The sequence below is a fragment of the Pogoniulus pusillus genome, chromosome 21 (genome assembly GCF_015220805.1).
Source record: "Pogoniulus pusillus isolate bPogPus1 chromosome 21, bPogPus1.pri, whole genome shotgun sequence".
Taxonomy (NCBI): domain Eukaryota; kingdom Metazoa; phylum Chordata; class Aves; order Piciformes; family Lybiidae; genus Pogoniulus; species Pogoniulus pusillus.
The window spans coordinates 2,998,746-3,015,841 of record NC_087284.1 but is presented as its reverse complement, the minus strand read 5'-3'; the positions used below and the strand labels follow the sequence as shown (position 1 = coordinate 3,015,841).

The following is a 17,096-nucleotide window of genomic DNA, read 5'->3' as shown; positions in this document are numbered from 1 at the left end:
TACATCTCAGCAAGGCTGTGAGCTAAGTAGACATCTCCACTGTTTTCCTTCCACAGCCTGTAATCTAGTTCTTCTCACCAAAACACTCTAGCCTGCTTCAAACTAGCAGAGACCTATTTAGAAGCCCCAGTTGTTGTGAAACTGTCTGGTGGCCATGGGACAGGAAGGCAAGCTGATTCACCTCACCTCAAGACTAAGGTCATTTACAATCAGCAGGTGTTTGTGCTAAATGAAGATTCACAAAACTGGCCTGCTAAAGAACTGAAGGAGGGAGTCATGAAGAAAAAACTGCCCAGTTTTGGCTAAAACTTCAAAGCAGCTTTTGAGGGCCAGGCACTAATATTAAAGTTGACATCCTTCAATATGCTCATGAGGAAAATCGAGCACAAGATAAACACATGTGACCGTGTCACTTGATAACATTCCTCCCAGGGACAACATGGGCTGGGGTATAAAACTCATGGAGGGACATCTCAGGGTGCACTGCCTCTGGCATCAGCACACATGCTGCTGACATTGATACCAAGGTTAGCTAGGAGGAGCACAGCATGGGCCAGCACAAGCACCAACACCAGCTGAGGCCAGGGGAGAAGACAGAGATGAGGATACTCGGTGTGCTGTGCTTCTTTTCCTCCACCCAAGACAGGGAGACCTTTCTTGCTGAGAACTGCACCTTCAATATACAGCTGAACTCGTGCTGTGTTACTGCGAGAGCTACTGACAAGGCTTGCATCTCCAATGGTGTTTGATGTTACCCAGGATTTATTACTCCCAAGACATTTCTATTATATGAGAGCTACAGCAAAGGTGTGTGTTGGATGGTACCTAGGATTTATTAACCTTGCAGTCAGTGCATTTATCACCAGCAATACTGAACCTGTTGTACCTGTCACTTTTAAGCAATGAAGCCATTGAACTTTCTAAGCTGTGTCAGAGCAAGTCCTTACCAAGACAGTGAAAAGTAGAGGTAAAAGTTAATTTTGCCAAATAGTTCTAGCAATAGTCCTGGGATCTAAGACAAGCAAACATCATGGTCTTTTATCTGGATGTGACACCAATATTAAAACTACATAACATATTGGTAACAATATGTTGGAAGAAAGAGCCTGAAAATGTGACTTATCTTAAAAAGTTAATCATAATCAGAGTTCACTCATATGTAAGATAAAAATGTGGCAGATCATGTAGTTTTATATTGAAAAATCTATTGTAGCAATTTTATCTTGATAGTAGAACCACAGAATCAGTCAGGGTTGGAAGGGACCACAAGGATCAGCCAGTTCCAACTCCCCTGCCATGCCCAGGGAGACCCTACCCTAGATCAGGCTGGCCTTAGCCCCGTCCAGCCTGGCCTTAAACACCTCCAGCCATGGGGCCAAAACCACCTCCCTGGGCAACCCATTCCAGCCTCTCACCACTCTCATGCTCAACAACTTCCTCCTCACCTCCACTCTGAACCTACCCATCTCCAGCTTTGCTCCATTCCCCCCAGTCCTGCCACTCCCTCACAGCCTAAAAAGTCCCTCCCCAGCTTTTTTGGAGGCTCCCTTCAGATACTGGAAGGCCACAAGAAGGTCACCTGGGAGCCTCCTTTTTTCCACACTGCACAGCCCCAACTCTTTCAGTCTGTGCTCACAGCAGAGCTGCTGCAGCCCTCTGAGCATCCTCCTGGCCCTGCTCTGGACACGCTCCAGCATCTCCACATCCCTCTTGTAAAGGGGGCTCCAGAGCTGGATGCAGTACTCCAGCTGGAGTCTCAGCAGTGCAGAGCAGAGGGGGAGTCGCTCTCCTCAGGGCTGTTCTCCAGACAGTCACTGCCCAGCTTGGGATAGTAGTTCACATCTCAGTGCTACACAATTACAGGAAATAGTATGATGCAAATATTTGCTTTTTCTGCTTTTTTCCCTAAGCAGAACAGTCGTTAACATTGCAATGCAGAGCTTACAAGTTCTTAGGCACACGAATGTACTGGCTGAAGCATTTCTAAAGTGTTCTGGGAAATTGTATAAGCAGCCCACTGAAGTCTTTGCAATGGAGTAACAAATTACCTCAAAAGAGATGTTTTTTTCTCCTCCAGCTATGATTTTTTCATTTAATAAGATCAAACAGAAGTTTTGTCACTAATACTTTCTCTTATAAGTACAGATGACAAAAAACACACTCCTCAACCATCCAGCCAGAACAGAAAATGATTACCCTTGAAGATCTTGTCACTGCTCAAACCAGGAACTATCTCCTAGAAGCACCAAATGATACAAGTATTTGTTTTATACTGCAAATAGAGACCCTGTCTTGACAATTGTCTTAACAAATAACTTAATACTTAAGATGTTATGTTATTTGTCTTAACAAATAACTCAATACTTATGTCTACAATTACCTGAAGGGACAGGCTGAGGGAGCTGGGGGTGTGCAGCCTAGAGAAGAGGAGGGTCGGGGGTGACCTCATTGCTGTTTACAACTACCTGAAGGGAGGTTGTAGCCAGGTGGGGTTGGTCTCTTCTGCCAGACAACCAACAACAGAACAAGGGAACACAGTCTCAAGTTGTGCCAGGGGAGGTCTAGGCTGGATGTTAGGAGGAAGTTGTTGGCAGAGAGAGTGATTGGCATTGGAATGGGCTGCCCAGGGAGGTGGTGGAGTCACCGTCCCTGAAGGTGTTCAAGCAAAGCCTGGCTGAGGCACTTAGTGCCATGGTCTGGTTGACTGGATAGGGCTGGGTGCTAGGTTGGACTGGATGAGCTTGGAGGTCTCTTCCAACCTGGTTGATTCTATGGTTCCATGATTCTACAATTAGCAAAGATTTCAGCATTATCTGAGCCAAATCTGGAAGATGCTTTAAGCACTTCTCCAAGCTTTCTACCCAGACAGTACACTTCTTTCTCAATATTTCTAGAATAAACGCTTCTGATAAAGTCTTGTAATATGGAAAATAGGACATGTATTGCCTGACTTTGAATGTCAGATGTTAACCAGCTTTTAAAAAGCACTACCACCATAACTAACAACACAGCACACAAACTGATTCTCCCAGTAGTATATTCTCTCGGTGAAGTAATTCAGGCTTCCTGTGAAGAAACAACATGGTTTAAAGTTTACAATATAACAGTTTAATACCAGCTTACAGTGTAAATACTCATATACCTGTCATGGCTTTCATTAAAGTGTGGATGCAAACAGTTTTTCCCGTACCACTAGGTCCTAGTGTCATCAATCCATGCCTTACTCTTTGAGTTTCAAAAAGTTGGATAACTTTCAGTTTCCAAGGAGGGTGACAAACAAGTCCAGCTTCCTCCACCTACATAGACAGAAAAACAAATTACTACTGGTTCAGTGCACAAGATACTTTGATGCTCTAAAGAAATGCAAACTCTACCTTCAGCAGAAGACTACATTCTTTGTAAAGGATTGCTGTATATGAAAAACACCTCTGTACACATGAGTCAGGATGTTAGAGGTTGGAAGGGACCATACCACAGAACTGCAGAATCATAGAATAGTTTGGCTTAGAAGAGTTTAAAGGTCATCTAGTCCAACCCCACTGCAGTGATAATGCCATAATGTCCCAGGTTAGCCTGGATCCCTCCCCCATAGAATAAACTCACCACAACACGGATTTTTTCTGGAAAAGTTAGGGGGAAATGAAATTGTATTTCTTATAGTTTAAATATAACAGTATAAGGATAAATATACTAGAGAAATATAATAACCTTAACAAAGATGGGGAAGGGGTCAAGCGGCAGTGAAGCAGCAAAAGCAGCAGCAGCCAAAACAGCAGTTGGGGAAGATAGCAGTGGGCACAGCTGAAGCGGCAGAAGCAGCAAAGGGAAGGTCCAAGCTGTGCTTCTAGGAATAAAGCTCTTGGTGCTCCAATGAAATGATATTAACTTGTCCATTGTTGCCATTCTATGGCCCATCCCTAGAACGTTCACCTCTCCCCTGTGCCTGAGCTAGACACCTAGCTCAAACGGTGACACATGCTCTGCAACAAATCTGAAGGGAAGTTCCTCCAAAGTAGCCATGGAGCTCTGCTGTTACCAGCGAATGATTTTGCTTGTAGTTTTGGGGCTTTTTTCTTTTATTCATTAAATTGGCTCAATCTAGACCCATGAGTTTTTCTTCTTTTTTTTTTCCTCTTCCAAATCTTTCCCCAGCCCAACAGGGCCATCTGAGCAAGTGTCACAATCCAGTGGTGGATAATTTAGCTGAAGTTAAACCCACTTGCTTTCCAGTTTATTCTCAGATATCAGAGGGGCTGAGGGCAGCCAGGCTTAACTTCTGAGTGATGTCTAATTGGATCTTATATTGTGACTAGTTTAACATTCTCTGGAACAGAACTAAGACTCAAAATGGAGTTAAGTGCCAAACCACTTTATTTAACAGGCAACAGGTATATACCTACCACCATGAAGTTTCCAATGCTGCTTTGGTATGGGCTGACTTTACACCCAGCTTATAAGCAAGTGTTCACATATATTTGTCAATAGAATCATAGAATTGCAGAAACAAGCAGGTTGGAAGAGACCTCCAACATCATCCAGCCCAACCCAGCACCCAGCCCTAGCCATTCAACTAGATTGGGGTCCTCAAAGTATGGCCTGCAGGCCGGATATGGCCCCCCAGGGTCCTCAGTCCGGCTTGCCAGTATTTACAGAATCCACTCACCCCGCCCCAGCCAGGGGTTGGGAGGGAGACCAAGCAGCCACTTCCTGCCACTTAATCCGCTCACAGGACTCCGCAGCCTCCAAGCACTCGAGAAACTATAGTCCGGCCCCTGACAGCATCTGAGGGACAGTGACCCGGCCCCTGTTTAAAAAGGTTGAAGACCTCTGAACTAGACCATGGCACTAAGTGCCCCATCCAGTCCTTTCTTGAACACCTCCAGGGACAACAACTCCACCACCTCCCTGGGCAGCCCATTCCAATGCCAATCACTCTCTCTGGGAAGAACTTCCTCCTAACATCCAGCCTAGACCTCCCCCGGCACAGCTTGAGACTATTCTGTTGGTGGTTGCTTGGCAGAAGAGAACAACCCTACCTGACTAGAGCCTCCCTTCAGGTAGTTGTAGACAGCAATGAGGTCTGCCCTGAGCCTTCTCTTCTCCAGGCTAAACAGCCAGCCCAGAACTGGACACAGAACTCAGGGTGTGGCCTGAGCAGTGCTGAGTACAGGGGCAGAAGAACCTCCCTTGTCCTGCTGGCCACACTGTCCCTGATACAGGCCAGGATGCCATTGGCTCTCTTGGTCACCTGGGCACACTGCTGCCTCATCTTCAGCTACTCTCTACCAGCACCCTAGGTCCCTCTCTGCCTGGCTGCTCTCAGCCACTCAGTCCCCAGCCTGTAGTGCTGCTTGGGATTATTATGGCCAAAGTGTAGAACTCTGCACTCAGTCTCATTTAATCTCATCCCATTGGCCTCTGCCCACCCATCCAGCCTGTCAAGGTCCCTCTGCAGGGCTCTCCTACCCTCCAGCAGATCCACACCTGCTCCTAGCTTGGTGTCATCTGCAAACTTACTGATGCCAGGGGACTCAATCCCCTGGTCCACATCATCAACAAAGAGAAAAGGGTTGACACTTTCTATATCTGGCTTCAGAGATCACTGACAGTGGAGTTAGGATGTCTTTTTCACTTACTAGGAAACGACAATTTTAAACATGGTAGCCAAGTTTTTTATAGTTTTTCCTAACAAAAGCTCAGTTTCTGGGCGTTCTGAAGATAACTGTATGAATTACAGAAACTAAACTACTTTTATAAATTCATAATACTACCAGCTGGGTCGATTAAACACCAATACTTTCCTTAGATGTCACTTCACTCAAGTTATGCCAGAGCAGCAAAGATCAAGAGAGAGTTTACCTGTTTCTCAATGGCAGCTTCCAGTTCGGGATAGCCTACTTTATCAAGCTGGATACTTGGAAACAGATCTTCAATTAGGCTCAGGAATAAGGGTTCATCTTCATCAATCTGGAAAAATCAGGGAAATAAAACACCCACAGATTAAAATTGATTTTATTTATTCTAGCATCTCAAAAAAAACCAATCTTTTGTCATGGAAGGCAAATATAGGCCTAAAATATGTCCTGGCTTGTCCAGACATGTCCCCTGCTCCCCCTCCCTTCTGCTGATGGGGCAAGCAAGGCAGGAAGGAAGACAAAAGTCTGGTGCCATCAAGTCTCCTTCATAGCAGTAAACAGATACCCGCACATGTTTATGCAGGCCTGTATTCTTCCCCTAATAAGGGTGAAAGCAAACCCTGACTTTACCTAATATGGTTAAGTTTGGCAAACTGCCACTCCAATTGGGTAAGCTTTTAGTACCTGAAGGTGGCCTACAATAAAGCTGGGGAAGGACTTTTAAGCATATCAGGTAGTGACAGGACTGGGGGGAATGGAGCAAAGACTGGACATGAGGAGGAAGTTGTTGAGCATGAGAGTGGTGAGAGTCTAGAATGGGTTGCCCAGGGAGGTAGTTGAGGCTCCATCTCTGGAGGTGTTTAAGGCCAGGCTGGATGGGGCTCTGGCCAGCCTGATTTAGGGTAGGGTGTCCCTGCCCATGTCAGAGGGGTTGGAACTAGATTCTGATTCTATGCTCCATGACCAAAGGGGATATAGACTCAGGCAATTGATAAACATGGGGGCAAGGTAAAAAACAGTGTGATTTGCCATTCTGCCTTGCTCTGCCATGCCTTTGCCTTGCCTTGTTTGTGCTCTGCTAATCTTGAAACCAGCACTGTTGTGTAATAACAAGCCCTAATGCTTTGGGCTTGCACATCTGGAACTGCTGTGCCTCAGTTTACCAGGGATAGGCATTAAGTGCCTTCACACAATAGGCTTGATCAGCCACCAGCATGACATTGTGCCTGTCTGCACATTTGCAAGATACCATGCCAAGTCTGGAGTTCAAGAAGCCAGGAGCCTTGGAAAAGGACACAGATTCACCCAAAAGAATCCAGAGCCTGGGTATCAGGAGCAGTGTGGCCAGTAGGACAAGGGAGGTTATTCTGCCCCTGTACTCAGCACTGGTCAGGCCACACCTTGAGTATTGTGTCCAGTTCTGGGCTCCTCAATTCAAGAGAGATGTTGAGATACTGAAACATCTCCAGAGAAAGGGGATGAAGCTGGTGAGGGGCCTGGAGCACAGCCCTGTGAGGAAAGGCTGAGGGTGTGCAGCCTGCAGAAGAGGAGGCTCAGGGCTGACCTCACTGCTGTCTATAACTACCTGAAGGGAGGCTGTAGCCAGGTGGGGTTGGTCTCTTCTGCCAGACAACCAGCAACAAGGGGACAGTCTCAAGTTGTGGTGGGGGAGGTCTAGGCTGGATGTTAGGAGGAAGTTGTTGCCAGAGAGAGTGGTTGGCATTGGAATGGGCTGCCCAGGGAGGTGGTGGAGTCACCGTCCCTGGAGGTGTTGAGGCAAAGCCTGGCTGAGGCACTTAGTGCCATGGTCTGGTTGACTGGACAGGGCTGGGTGCTAGGTTGGACTGGCTGAGCTTGGAGGTCTCTCCCAACCTGGTTGATTCTATGATTCTTTGATTCTATGATTTATACAAACAGCAAATTATTTGCCTAAGGTGTAAATAAACACAATAAAGGAGATGAAATATCACAGCCACAGAAGAGGTGTTAGCTATTTCAGATGAGATTGTACTCAATAGTATGAGTAACAGATTATTTCAAGAGAGTGACTAAATGCTTTAGCTCAAAGGTTCTAAAGAGATTACTACACAGGCTTCCATTTAGAATCAGAATCATAGAATCAACCAGGTTGGAAGAGACCTCCAAGATCATCCAGGCCAACCTAGCACCCAGCCCTGTCCAATCAACCAGACCATGGCACTAAATCCCTCATGGAGGCTTTTCTTGAACACCTCCAGGGACAGTGACTCCACCACCACCCTGGGCAGCCCATTCCAATGCCAATCACTCTCTTGGGCAAGAACTTCCTCCTAACATCCAGCCTATACTTTCCCCGGCACAACTTGGGACTGTGTCCCCTTGTTCTATTGCTGGTTGCCTGGGAGAAGAGGCCAACCCCCACCTGGCTACAATGCCCCTTCAGGTAGTTGTAGACAGCAGTGAGGTCACCCCTGAGCCTCCTTCTTCTCCAGGCTCTTACTTGTATAGGGACTTACTTAGTCACTGACTTGTATAGGGAGCAGGGGAAATAGGCAAACCAAGAATTTCTAAACAATTCAAGGTGCTGCAGCTTAATCAAGGTAGGCAACCAAGCACCACAGAGCACCACAGAGCACTCCTCAATCACACCCTCCCCAGCCCCAGACAAGGCAGTCTGAAGAAAACTAACTCTATCCTGGAGTGCCCATGGCAGCTTCAGTGTAAAGGCCACATTCAATCTTCCAGTGACCGCCACAGTAGATTTAAAGTGTAGGTGAAACATTCACATCGCTGCAAAGTGCAGTTTCATTCATTTCCCAGGCCCTCAGAACTTACCAGTTTGGACAGGTTCATGTCTCTCAGCACACGCATGACAATGGTAGATTCAGTGTCTGTGGGATTTGCTCTTTTTGCTGCCCCCAGTGTACGTAGCACAGACAATATATTCCGCAGGCCAAAATCATAATGCACCTAGAAGAGAAGTAAATTGTGTGTGGGGGGGAATTTCCCTGCATTATCAGAAATAAAACCATTCTTATTTGTCATTTAAGACACAGATTCGTATGAGAAGTGGTATATGTAGCAAAAAGGACTTCTAATGTACACAACTAATCTTTCTCTGTATGACAATGGAAGACTTCATTCTCCACCTCTGCTACCACCTACTAAAATGTAAGCTGTGGCAGAAAAGGAAATGTATTCTCAAGTCATAGAATCAGTCAGGGTGGAAGGCACCACAAGGATCATCTAGTTCCAACCCCCCCTGCCATGCACAAGGACACCCTAGCCTAGAGCAGGCTGCACACAGCCCCATCCAGCCTGGCCTTAAACACCTCCAGCCATGGGGCCTCAACCACCTCCCTGGGAAACCCATTCCAGCCTCTCACCACTCTCATGCTCAACAACTTCCTCCTCACGTCCAGCCTGAATCTCCCCACCTCCAGCTTTGTTCCAATCCCCCCAGTCCTGGCACTCCCTCACAGCCTAAGAAGTCCCTCCCCAGCTTTTTTGGAGGCTCCCTTCAGACACTGGGAGGACACAAGGTCACCTAGGAGGCTGCTCTTCTCCAGACTGAACAGCCCCGACTCACTCAGTCTGTGCTCACAGCAGAGCTGCTGCAGCCTCTGAGCATCCTCCTGGCTCTTCTCTGGACACACTCCAGCATCTCCACATCCCTCTTGTCACAGGGGCTCCAGAGCTGGATGCAGTACTCCAGCTGCGGTCTCAGCAGAGTGGAGTAGAGGGGAAAAATCACCTCGCTCCACCTGCTGGCCACACTTCTCCTGATGCAGCCCAGGCTCTGCTTGGCTTTCTGGGCTGCAAGTGCACACAGCACCAGCATTCCCAGGTCCCTCTCCTCAGGACTGCTCTCCAGCCACTCACTGCCCAGTCTGGATTTGTGCTTGGCATTGCCTCCACCCAGATGCAGAACCTTGCACGTGCTCTTGTGGAACTTCATGAGGTTGGCTTATGGCCACCTCTCCAGCCTGTTAAGGTCCCTCTGATTCCTTCAGTCTTTGAACCAAGATAAGATTCCTAAGGACTGTTAAGAAACAAACTAACAATTATTTTCATATCTATAAGGACATTATAAGCTGATTTTATTTGAAAACCATCTTTAGAAGCATAGGCAGCACAGATCAAAATGCCAGCCTATATATAAGCCCTTTATTTGTCTCAATTATTGCCACTCCCTAAACCAGTGTTTTCAATGACAGTCTCATTCTCACACACATTATTCATGAATAATTTTTCCTAATCTGCCAGGACTGCACTACTAAACTACAAGCAGTGTGCCCAGGTGGCCAAGAGAGCCAATGGCATCCTGGCCTGCATCAGGAACAGTGTGGCCAGCAGGACAAGGGAGGTTCTTCCGCCCCTGTACTCAGCACTGCTCAGGCCACACCTTGGGTACTGTGTCCAGTTCTGGGCTCCTCAATTCAAGAGAGATGTTGAGGTGCTGGAACATGTCCAGAGAAGGGCAACAAAGCTGGTGAGGGGCCTGGAGCACAACCCTGTGAGAAAAGGCTGAGGGGGCTGGGGGTGTGCAGCCTGCAGAAGAGGAGGCTCAGGACAGACCTCATTGCCACCTACAACAACCTGAAGGGAGGCTGCAGCCAGGTGGGGTTGGTCTCTTAACCAGGTAACCACCAATAGAACAAGGGGACACAGCCTCAAGTTGTGCCAGGGGAAGTCTAGCCTGGATGTTAGGAGGAAGTTGTTGTCAGAGAGAGTGATTGGCATTGGAATGGGCTGCCCAGGGAGGTGGTGGAGTCACCATCCCTGGAGGTGTTCAAGCAAAGCCTGGCTGAGGCACTTAGTGCCATGGTCTGGTTGATTGGCCAGGGCTGGGTGCTAGGTTGGACTGGACGATCTTGAAGGTCTCTTCCAACCTGGCTGACTCTATGACAAGTGTCACTTGCCTTAGCGAACATGAACTTTCCTATTTTCTTCACAAAGACAGTAATAATTTGTGACATAATTTACAGCTTTTTCCTTAAGACAACTTTTCCTTATCTAAAAATAATCACCTGCTTTGACAGTTGTTCTTCACACAGCTTGTACAGTGTAAAGAACTTCCTTGCCAGTACCACGTTGGCGACGAAGCCACAACTGGCCAGTTTGACACGAATGATAATCTGACGGTCGGGAACCATCATCGCCACTGAGCGGAAGTTGATCTTCAAGTTTTCAGGCAGTTCTTGTCGTCCTGCATAGCCTGGATTCTGGAGAGGAGAAGAACAGGCTTTGAAGATGACTGCACCTTGCACAAATGGAAGAGCCATCAATGTGCAATGTAGCTTTTTGGCTTTACATCACGCGTGGGAATGAACTGACGTGCAGATGTATCACCACATCTCTGCAGCAATTTAGCCTCCCCTACATTGGGGGCAGATGTGACTGGGTTGGAGGGCAGAAGGGACCTTGACCGCCTGGACAGATGGGCAGAGGCCAAGGGGATGGTGTTCAATAGCTCCAAGTGCAGGGTGCTGCACTTTGGCTACAGCAACCCCATGCAGAGATACAGGCTAGGGTCGGAGTGGCTGGAGAGCAGCCAGACAGAGAGGGATCTGGGGGTGCTGATTGATACCCGCCTGAACATGAGCCAGCAGTGTGCCCAGGTGGCCAAGAGAGCCAGTGGCATCCTGGCCTGCATCTGGAATGGTGTGGCCAGCAGGAGCAGGGAGGTCATTCTGCCCCTGTACTCTGCACTGGTTAGACCACACCTTGAGTGCTGTGTTCAGTTCTGGGCCCCCCAGTTTAGGAGGGACATTGAGATGCTTGAGCGTGTCCAGAGAAGGGCGACGAGGCTGGGGAGAGGCCTTGAGCACAGCCCTACGAGGAGAGGCTGAGGGAGCTGGGATTGGTTAGCCTGGGGAAGAGGAGGCTCAGGGGAGACCTCATTGCTGTCTACAGCTACCTGAGGGGAGGTTGTGGCCAGGAGGAGGTTGCTCTCTTCTCTCAGGTGGCCAGCACCAGAACAAGAGGACACAGCCTCAGGCTGTGCCAGGGGAGATTTAGGCTGGAGGTGAGGAGAAAGTTCTTCCCTGAGAGAGTCATTGGACACTGGAATGGGCTGCCCGGGGAGGTGGTGGAGTCGCCGTCCCTGGAGCTGTTCAAGGCAGGATTGGACGTGGCACTTGGTGCCATGGTCTAGCCTTGAGCTCTGTGGTAAAGGGTTGGACTTGATGATCTGTGAGGTCTCTTCCAACCCTGATGATACTGTGATACAGTGATACATTCAGGAGGTATGAAAACTGCTCCATGTAAACACTTCCAATCTAGAACACATCTTGGTTTTACTAGCTACTGTACTTGTAGCAAGAAGCATACTTCAAGAAGCAGAATGTAGCAAGCAGAAGTAATCTAATATTGAAGTAACAACTTGTAGTGGCAGTGCTGGCTGTTAATTGCAGGTGCTTGATGTTGCTGAAACAAATCCATGAGTTAACAGCCTACTTCCATCCAACACACAACTGGGGGAAAGCAACACACATACCAAAAAAAAAAAAACAAGACCAAAATACCAAGCAAAAAAACCACCAAAACAAAACAAAACCAAAAAAAAACGAAGAAAAAGAAAACTAAAACCACAACAGGTGGAGAGCACAACAGCTGAAGACTTTAATGAGAAAAATTAGATCATACAAAGCACAATTACCTTGGTCTACTTGCAGAAAAAGTACTGTGAAATGCAGAAGCAGAAAGACTGTAACCTAAACCTCCCCACTCCCCCTGTCCTGTGCCAACCCTATCAGACAAGACCAACACCACCAAACCCAGAAGCCAAAACCAGCCCCCCAGAACAGGAAGCCTCCCATGTCGCAATCTGCACTTCAAGCACTGCAACACTTTGTTCCAGACAGCACTTCCATTTTGAAGCCTGCAGGACAGCAGCATGAGATTGAGCATCGGCAACAGATTCAACTCAACCCATGACAAGAATCCTGTAAACTGCCTTTGTAGTAATGCTCAGTGTTCTCAAACTGGCAGTGAGTTCTAAGAGCTGAGTGACATAAGAGTAAGTACATTTAATATACCAGCTTAGAAGCAATTGTACAATCAACACCAGCATATTAGAAACCTGCCGAATACCTACCATAGTAAGAAAGATGCCAAATTCTGGATTCATTTCCACATTATCTCCATCAGTAAAAACAAAGCTTTTTTTGTGTTCCTTCTTACATGTCAACACAATAGCAATTTGCTGTGCAGCCACTGAGAGTACCGGCAAATCAATACGATTGAATTCATCAAAGCACCCCCAGGAGCCAGACTGAGCAAGACCTTCAAAGAGAAAAGCAACTAAGCCTCTGAACATAATATTGTTCACCTCTTTTTGGTGCAATTCATAAGACAAATTCAGGTTAATCTAGCTCAGGAAAAAAATATGTTAATATTTGAGGGTTGGGAAAGGCATACTGTGTTCAGTTCTGGGCCCCCCAGTTTAGGAGGGACATTGAGATGCTTGAGCGTGTCCAGAGAAGGGCGACGAGGCTGGGGAGAGGCCTTGAGCACAGCCCTACGAGGAGAGGCTGAGGGAGCTGGGATTGGTTAGCCTGGAGAAGAGGAGGCTCAGGGGAGACCTTATTGCTGTCTACAACTACCTGAGGGGTGGTTGTGGCCAGGAGGAGGTTGCTCTCTTCTCTCAGGTGGCCATCACCAGAACAAGAGGACGCAGCCTCAGGCTGTGCCAGGGGAGATTTAGGCTGGAGGTGAGGAGAAAGTTCTTCCCTGAGAGAGTCATTGGACACTGGAATGGGCTGCCCGGGGAGGTGGTGGAGTCGCCGTCCCTGGAGCTGTTCCAGGCAGGATTGGACGTGGCACTTGGTGCCATGGTCTGGCCTTGAGCTCTGTGGTAAAGGGTTGGACTTGATGATCTGTGAGGTCTCTTCCAACCCTGATGATACTGTGATAAGGAGAAGAGTTTATTTCTCCAAGAAAGAATTCACACAGTTCCAAAAGTCTTCCAGCTTGGCTACAATACTACAGATTTTGATTTCTGATCCTTCTCTCAGTAACTGGAATGTATTCCTTTTCCTCCCTATCCACCCAAAAACCATCCCTGCAATAAGACTATGAAAAGACTATGACTTGTCAATAGCTCACTGTGCTGATTAACATGAACTTGCTTTCCACACAGGAAAAAGTTAGGTCAGGCTGTGCCAAAGCTGCATATTCCCTCAGATATTGTTGGCAAAAATGAAAAGAGTCACCTGCAACAATGTCAGAGTCAGAGGCCTCCACTTGATCTCTAATTTGACATCTGCTACGATGGACAAGAATCAGTTTCAGGTGCCAAAAAAAAGTTATCTCCATCTAACTTTCTAACTTCAGTGAGCTGTGTCAGTTGGTTTTTAAATGTGTAGCACTATTCAGTTGATAAGAACTTTAATGTTTGAAGATGGCAAAACCCCAAATCAGAGTCACTGAGACATTCCACCAGTCCAGCAACTAATTTCACAGGTTTGTTGGGTTTTTTGTACTGGCAATCTTCCTTGGTTATAATCATAGAATCAGTCAGGGTTGGAAGGCACCACAAGGATCATCTAGTTCCAACTCCTTTGTCATGCCCAAGGACACCCTACCCTAGAGCAGGCTGCCCACAGCCTCATCCAGCCTGGCCTTAAACACCTCCAGCCATGGGGCCAAAACCACCTCCCTGGGAAACCCATTCCAGCCTCTCACCACTCTCATGCTCAACAACTTCCTCCTCAAGCCCAGTCTCAATCTCCCCACTTCCAGCTCTGCTCCATTCCCCCCAGTCCTGTCACTCCCTGACAGCCTAAAAAGTCCCTCCCCAGCTTTTTTGGATGCTCCCTTCAGACACTGGAAGGCCACAAGAAGGTCACCTGGGAGCCTCCTCTGCTCCAGACTGCACAGCCCCAACTCTTTCAGTCTGTCCTCACATCAGAGCTGCTGCAGCCCTCTCAGCATCTTCCTGGCCCTTCTCTGGACACACTCCAGCATCTCCACATCCTTCTTGTAAAGGGGGCTCCAGAACTGGATGCAGGACTCCAGGTGGGGTCTCAGGAGAGCAGAGTAGAGGGGGAGAATCACCTCCCTCCACCTGCTGGACACACTTCTCCTGATGCAGCCCAGGCTCTGCTTGGCTTTCTGGGCTGCAAGTGCACACTGCTGGCTCCTGTCGAGCTTCTCATCCAGCAGCACCCCCAAGTCCCTCTCCTCAGGGCTGCTCTCCAGCCGCTCACTGCCCAGCCTGCATTTCTGCTTGGCATTGCCTCCACCCAGATGCAGGACCTTGCACTTGCTCTTGTTGAACCTCATGAGGTTGGCTTGTGCCCACCTCTGCAGCCTGTCAAGGTATCTCTGGGTGGATCCCTGCCCTACAGCCTGTCTGCTGCACCACACAGCTTGGTGTGGGCAGCAAACCTGCTGAGGCTGCACTCAATGCCTCAGTCCATTTTAAGTGCCTCTTTGTATCCTCTCATAAACTGCTTTTGATGTTCAGATTCCTATTTCTTTGTGACAATGTTGCAAATATATTTTATATTCATAACAAGATATCAATTGCTCTCATTAATTAAAATGCTGAAAACCACGTGTTGATTAGGTGCTGACTTTGTTTAATAAAGATGTTCTTTTAGCATTTATACTTTTTGCACAGTCCATAGAACCATGGAATCACAGGATATCCTGAACTCTAAAGGACTTATGCTGACCATAAATTCCAGCTCCTGACTACGCACAGGGCTACCTAAAAGTTAAACTAATCATCTAAGTGCTGTCCAAGCAGGGCTGACAGATGTCTTGGGGAACTTGTTCCAGAGCTTTACTACCCTTTCAGTAAAGAATATTTTCATAATGTCAAATCTAAACTTCACCTGACACAGCTTTAAGCAATTGCCTCATGTCCTATCATCAGATGCCAGAGAGATCAGCACTTCCACTCTTTCTCATGAAGAAGTTGTGCCTCAGCAGCACAACTCCATGATGAGTTATGGCAATGAGGACACCCCTCAGTCTCCTTTCCTCTCAGCTGCACAGACCTAAAATACTCAGCTCTTGAGTTCTTTGATCATCAATGAGGACACCCCTCAGTCTCCTTTCCTCTCAGCTGAACAGACCTAAAATACTCAGCTCTTGAGTTCTTTGATCATCAATGAGGACACCCCTCAGTCTCCTTTCCTCTCAGCTGAACAGACTTAAAAGACTCAGCTCCTGAGTTCTTTGATCATCAATGAGGAGAACCCTCAGTCTCCTTCCCTCTCAGCTGAACAGACCTAAAAGACTCAGTTCTTGAGTTCTTTGATCATCTTTGTTGCTCTTCGTTGGACACTGTTAAATATTTTTACATGCTTCTCACATTGCTGACCTCTAAACTGCACACAGTATTTGACAGGAGGCCACTCCACTGCTGAGTACAGTGGGACAGTCACTTCTTTTGACAACTCAGTTTTACTGTGCTTAGGGTGCAGTTGACACTTTTAGCCGATGTTACCTTTGAAAATCCTCCCAAGTCCTCGAAAGTCCATCTGGTCTGAACAATTGAAGACCACTACATATTTTCCAAGGCACCGTCCCATGTCTTTGATGGTTTCAGTTTTTCCAGTTCCTGCAGGTCCCACAGGTGCTCCACCGAGGTTCATGCCTAAAGCTTGAGCCAAAGTGATGTAACATCTAAAAGGTAACAGGTTTTCATCACTTAATGGGCTTAGAAAGTGTGTTATGAAGAGAAGGTCTGATTTAAAGAGATCAGAAAACTGCTGAAATGACATGCTTCTAGTTACAATCTGAATCAATAAGAAGAAAAACCCTTCACTTGAACCACAAATGCAGGTAACCATAAAGGTTCATCTCCTAAAAGTAAAGCAGATAATCCTCAATAATCAATAACCTGAAAGATCAAGTGGAAGAAAAAAAGCAGATACAAAGATGCTGCCTAATGCAGTTTGGTTAGCTTAGTTTGTGAGTTGCTTCAACTGAAGCAGTTCTGCACTGCATTATAATGTGGAGTACAACAGTGACAGACAGCTAAAATTTCCTTTCTCTTCCACCTTTAAAACTTGCTAGCAGAGCACATTCCATTTTCTCTGTGCAATACAGTAAAACACCAGCCAGCAACTGTATCTAAAGAAAAGCTGCAGTGTGGAATAGTTAACAAACAAATAAAACCCAAACCAAAACACACACGTAAAAAACCATACAAAACAAAAGGCAACAAAACCATCCAATGCCTTTATTTTGGCAATGAAGCTTTTAAGGCATTCATTCTGTTACTTCAGCTAGGAAGGTAGACCTCTCTGTTAATAGGACTCTTTCAACATCAGTGTGATGCCCATCCACAAGAAGGGTCAAAAGGAGGAGCCAGAAAACTACAGACCTGTCAGCCAGACCTCAGTGCCACACAAGGCATGGAACAGGTCATCTTGAGTGCCATCACAAAGCACCTGCAGGATGGCCAAGGGATCAGGCCCAGCCAGCATGGATTTAGGAAGGGCAGGTCCTGCTTGACCAACC

The 17,096-nt window shown here is 47.1% G+C and overlaps 1 protein-coding gene across 1 annotated transcript in view; it reads right to left on the bottom strand.

The window, feature by feature from the left end:
* DNAH5 (dynein axonemal heavy chain 5) overlaps positions 1-17,096 on the bottom strand; it is a 208,789-nt gene that overhangs the window by 99,705 nt on the left and 91,988 nt on the right. The window contains exons 36-41 of the mRNA XM_064160720.1: positions 16,078-16,256; positions 12,715-12,902; positions 10,646-10,840; positions 8,451-8,585; positions 5,860-5,967; positions 3,143-3,296 (exon numbers count right to left, since the gene is read on the bottom strand). Coding sequence (XP_064016790.1) covers positions 3,143-3,296; positions 5,860-5,967; positions 8,451-8,585; positions 10,646-10,840; positions 12,715-12,902; positions 16,078-16,256 — 959 coding nt within the window. The remainder of the gene's footprint in view (positions 1-3,142; positions 3,297-5,859; positions 5,968-8,450; positions 8,586-10,645; positions 10,841-12,714; positions 12,903-16,077; positions 16,257-17,096) is intronic.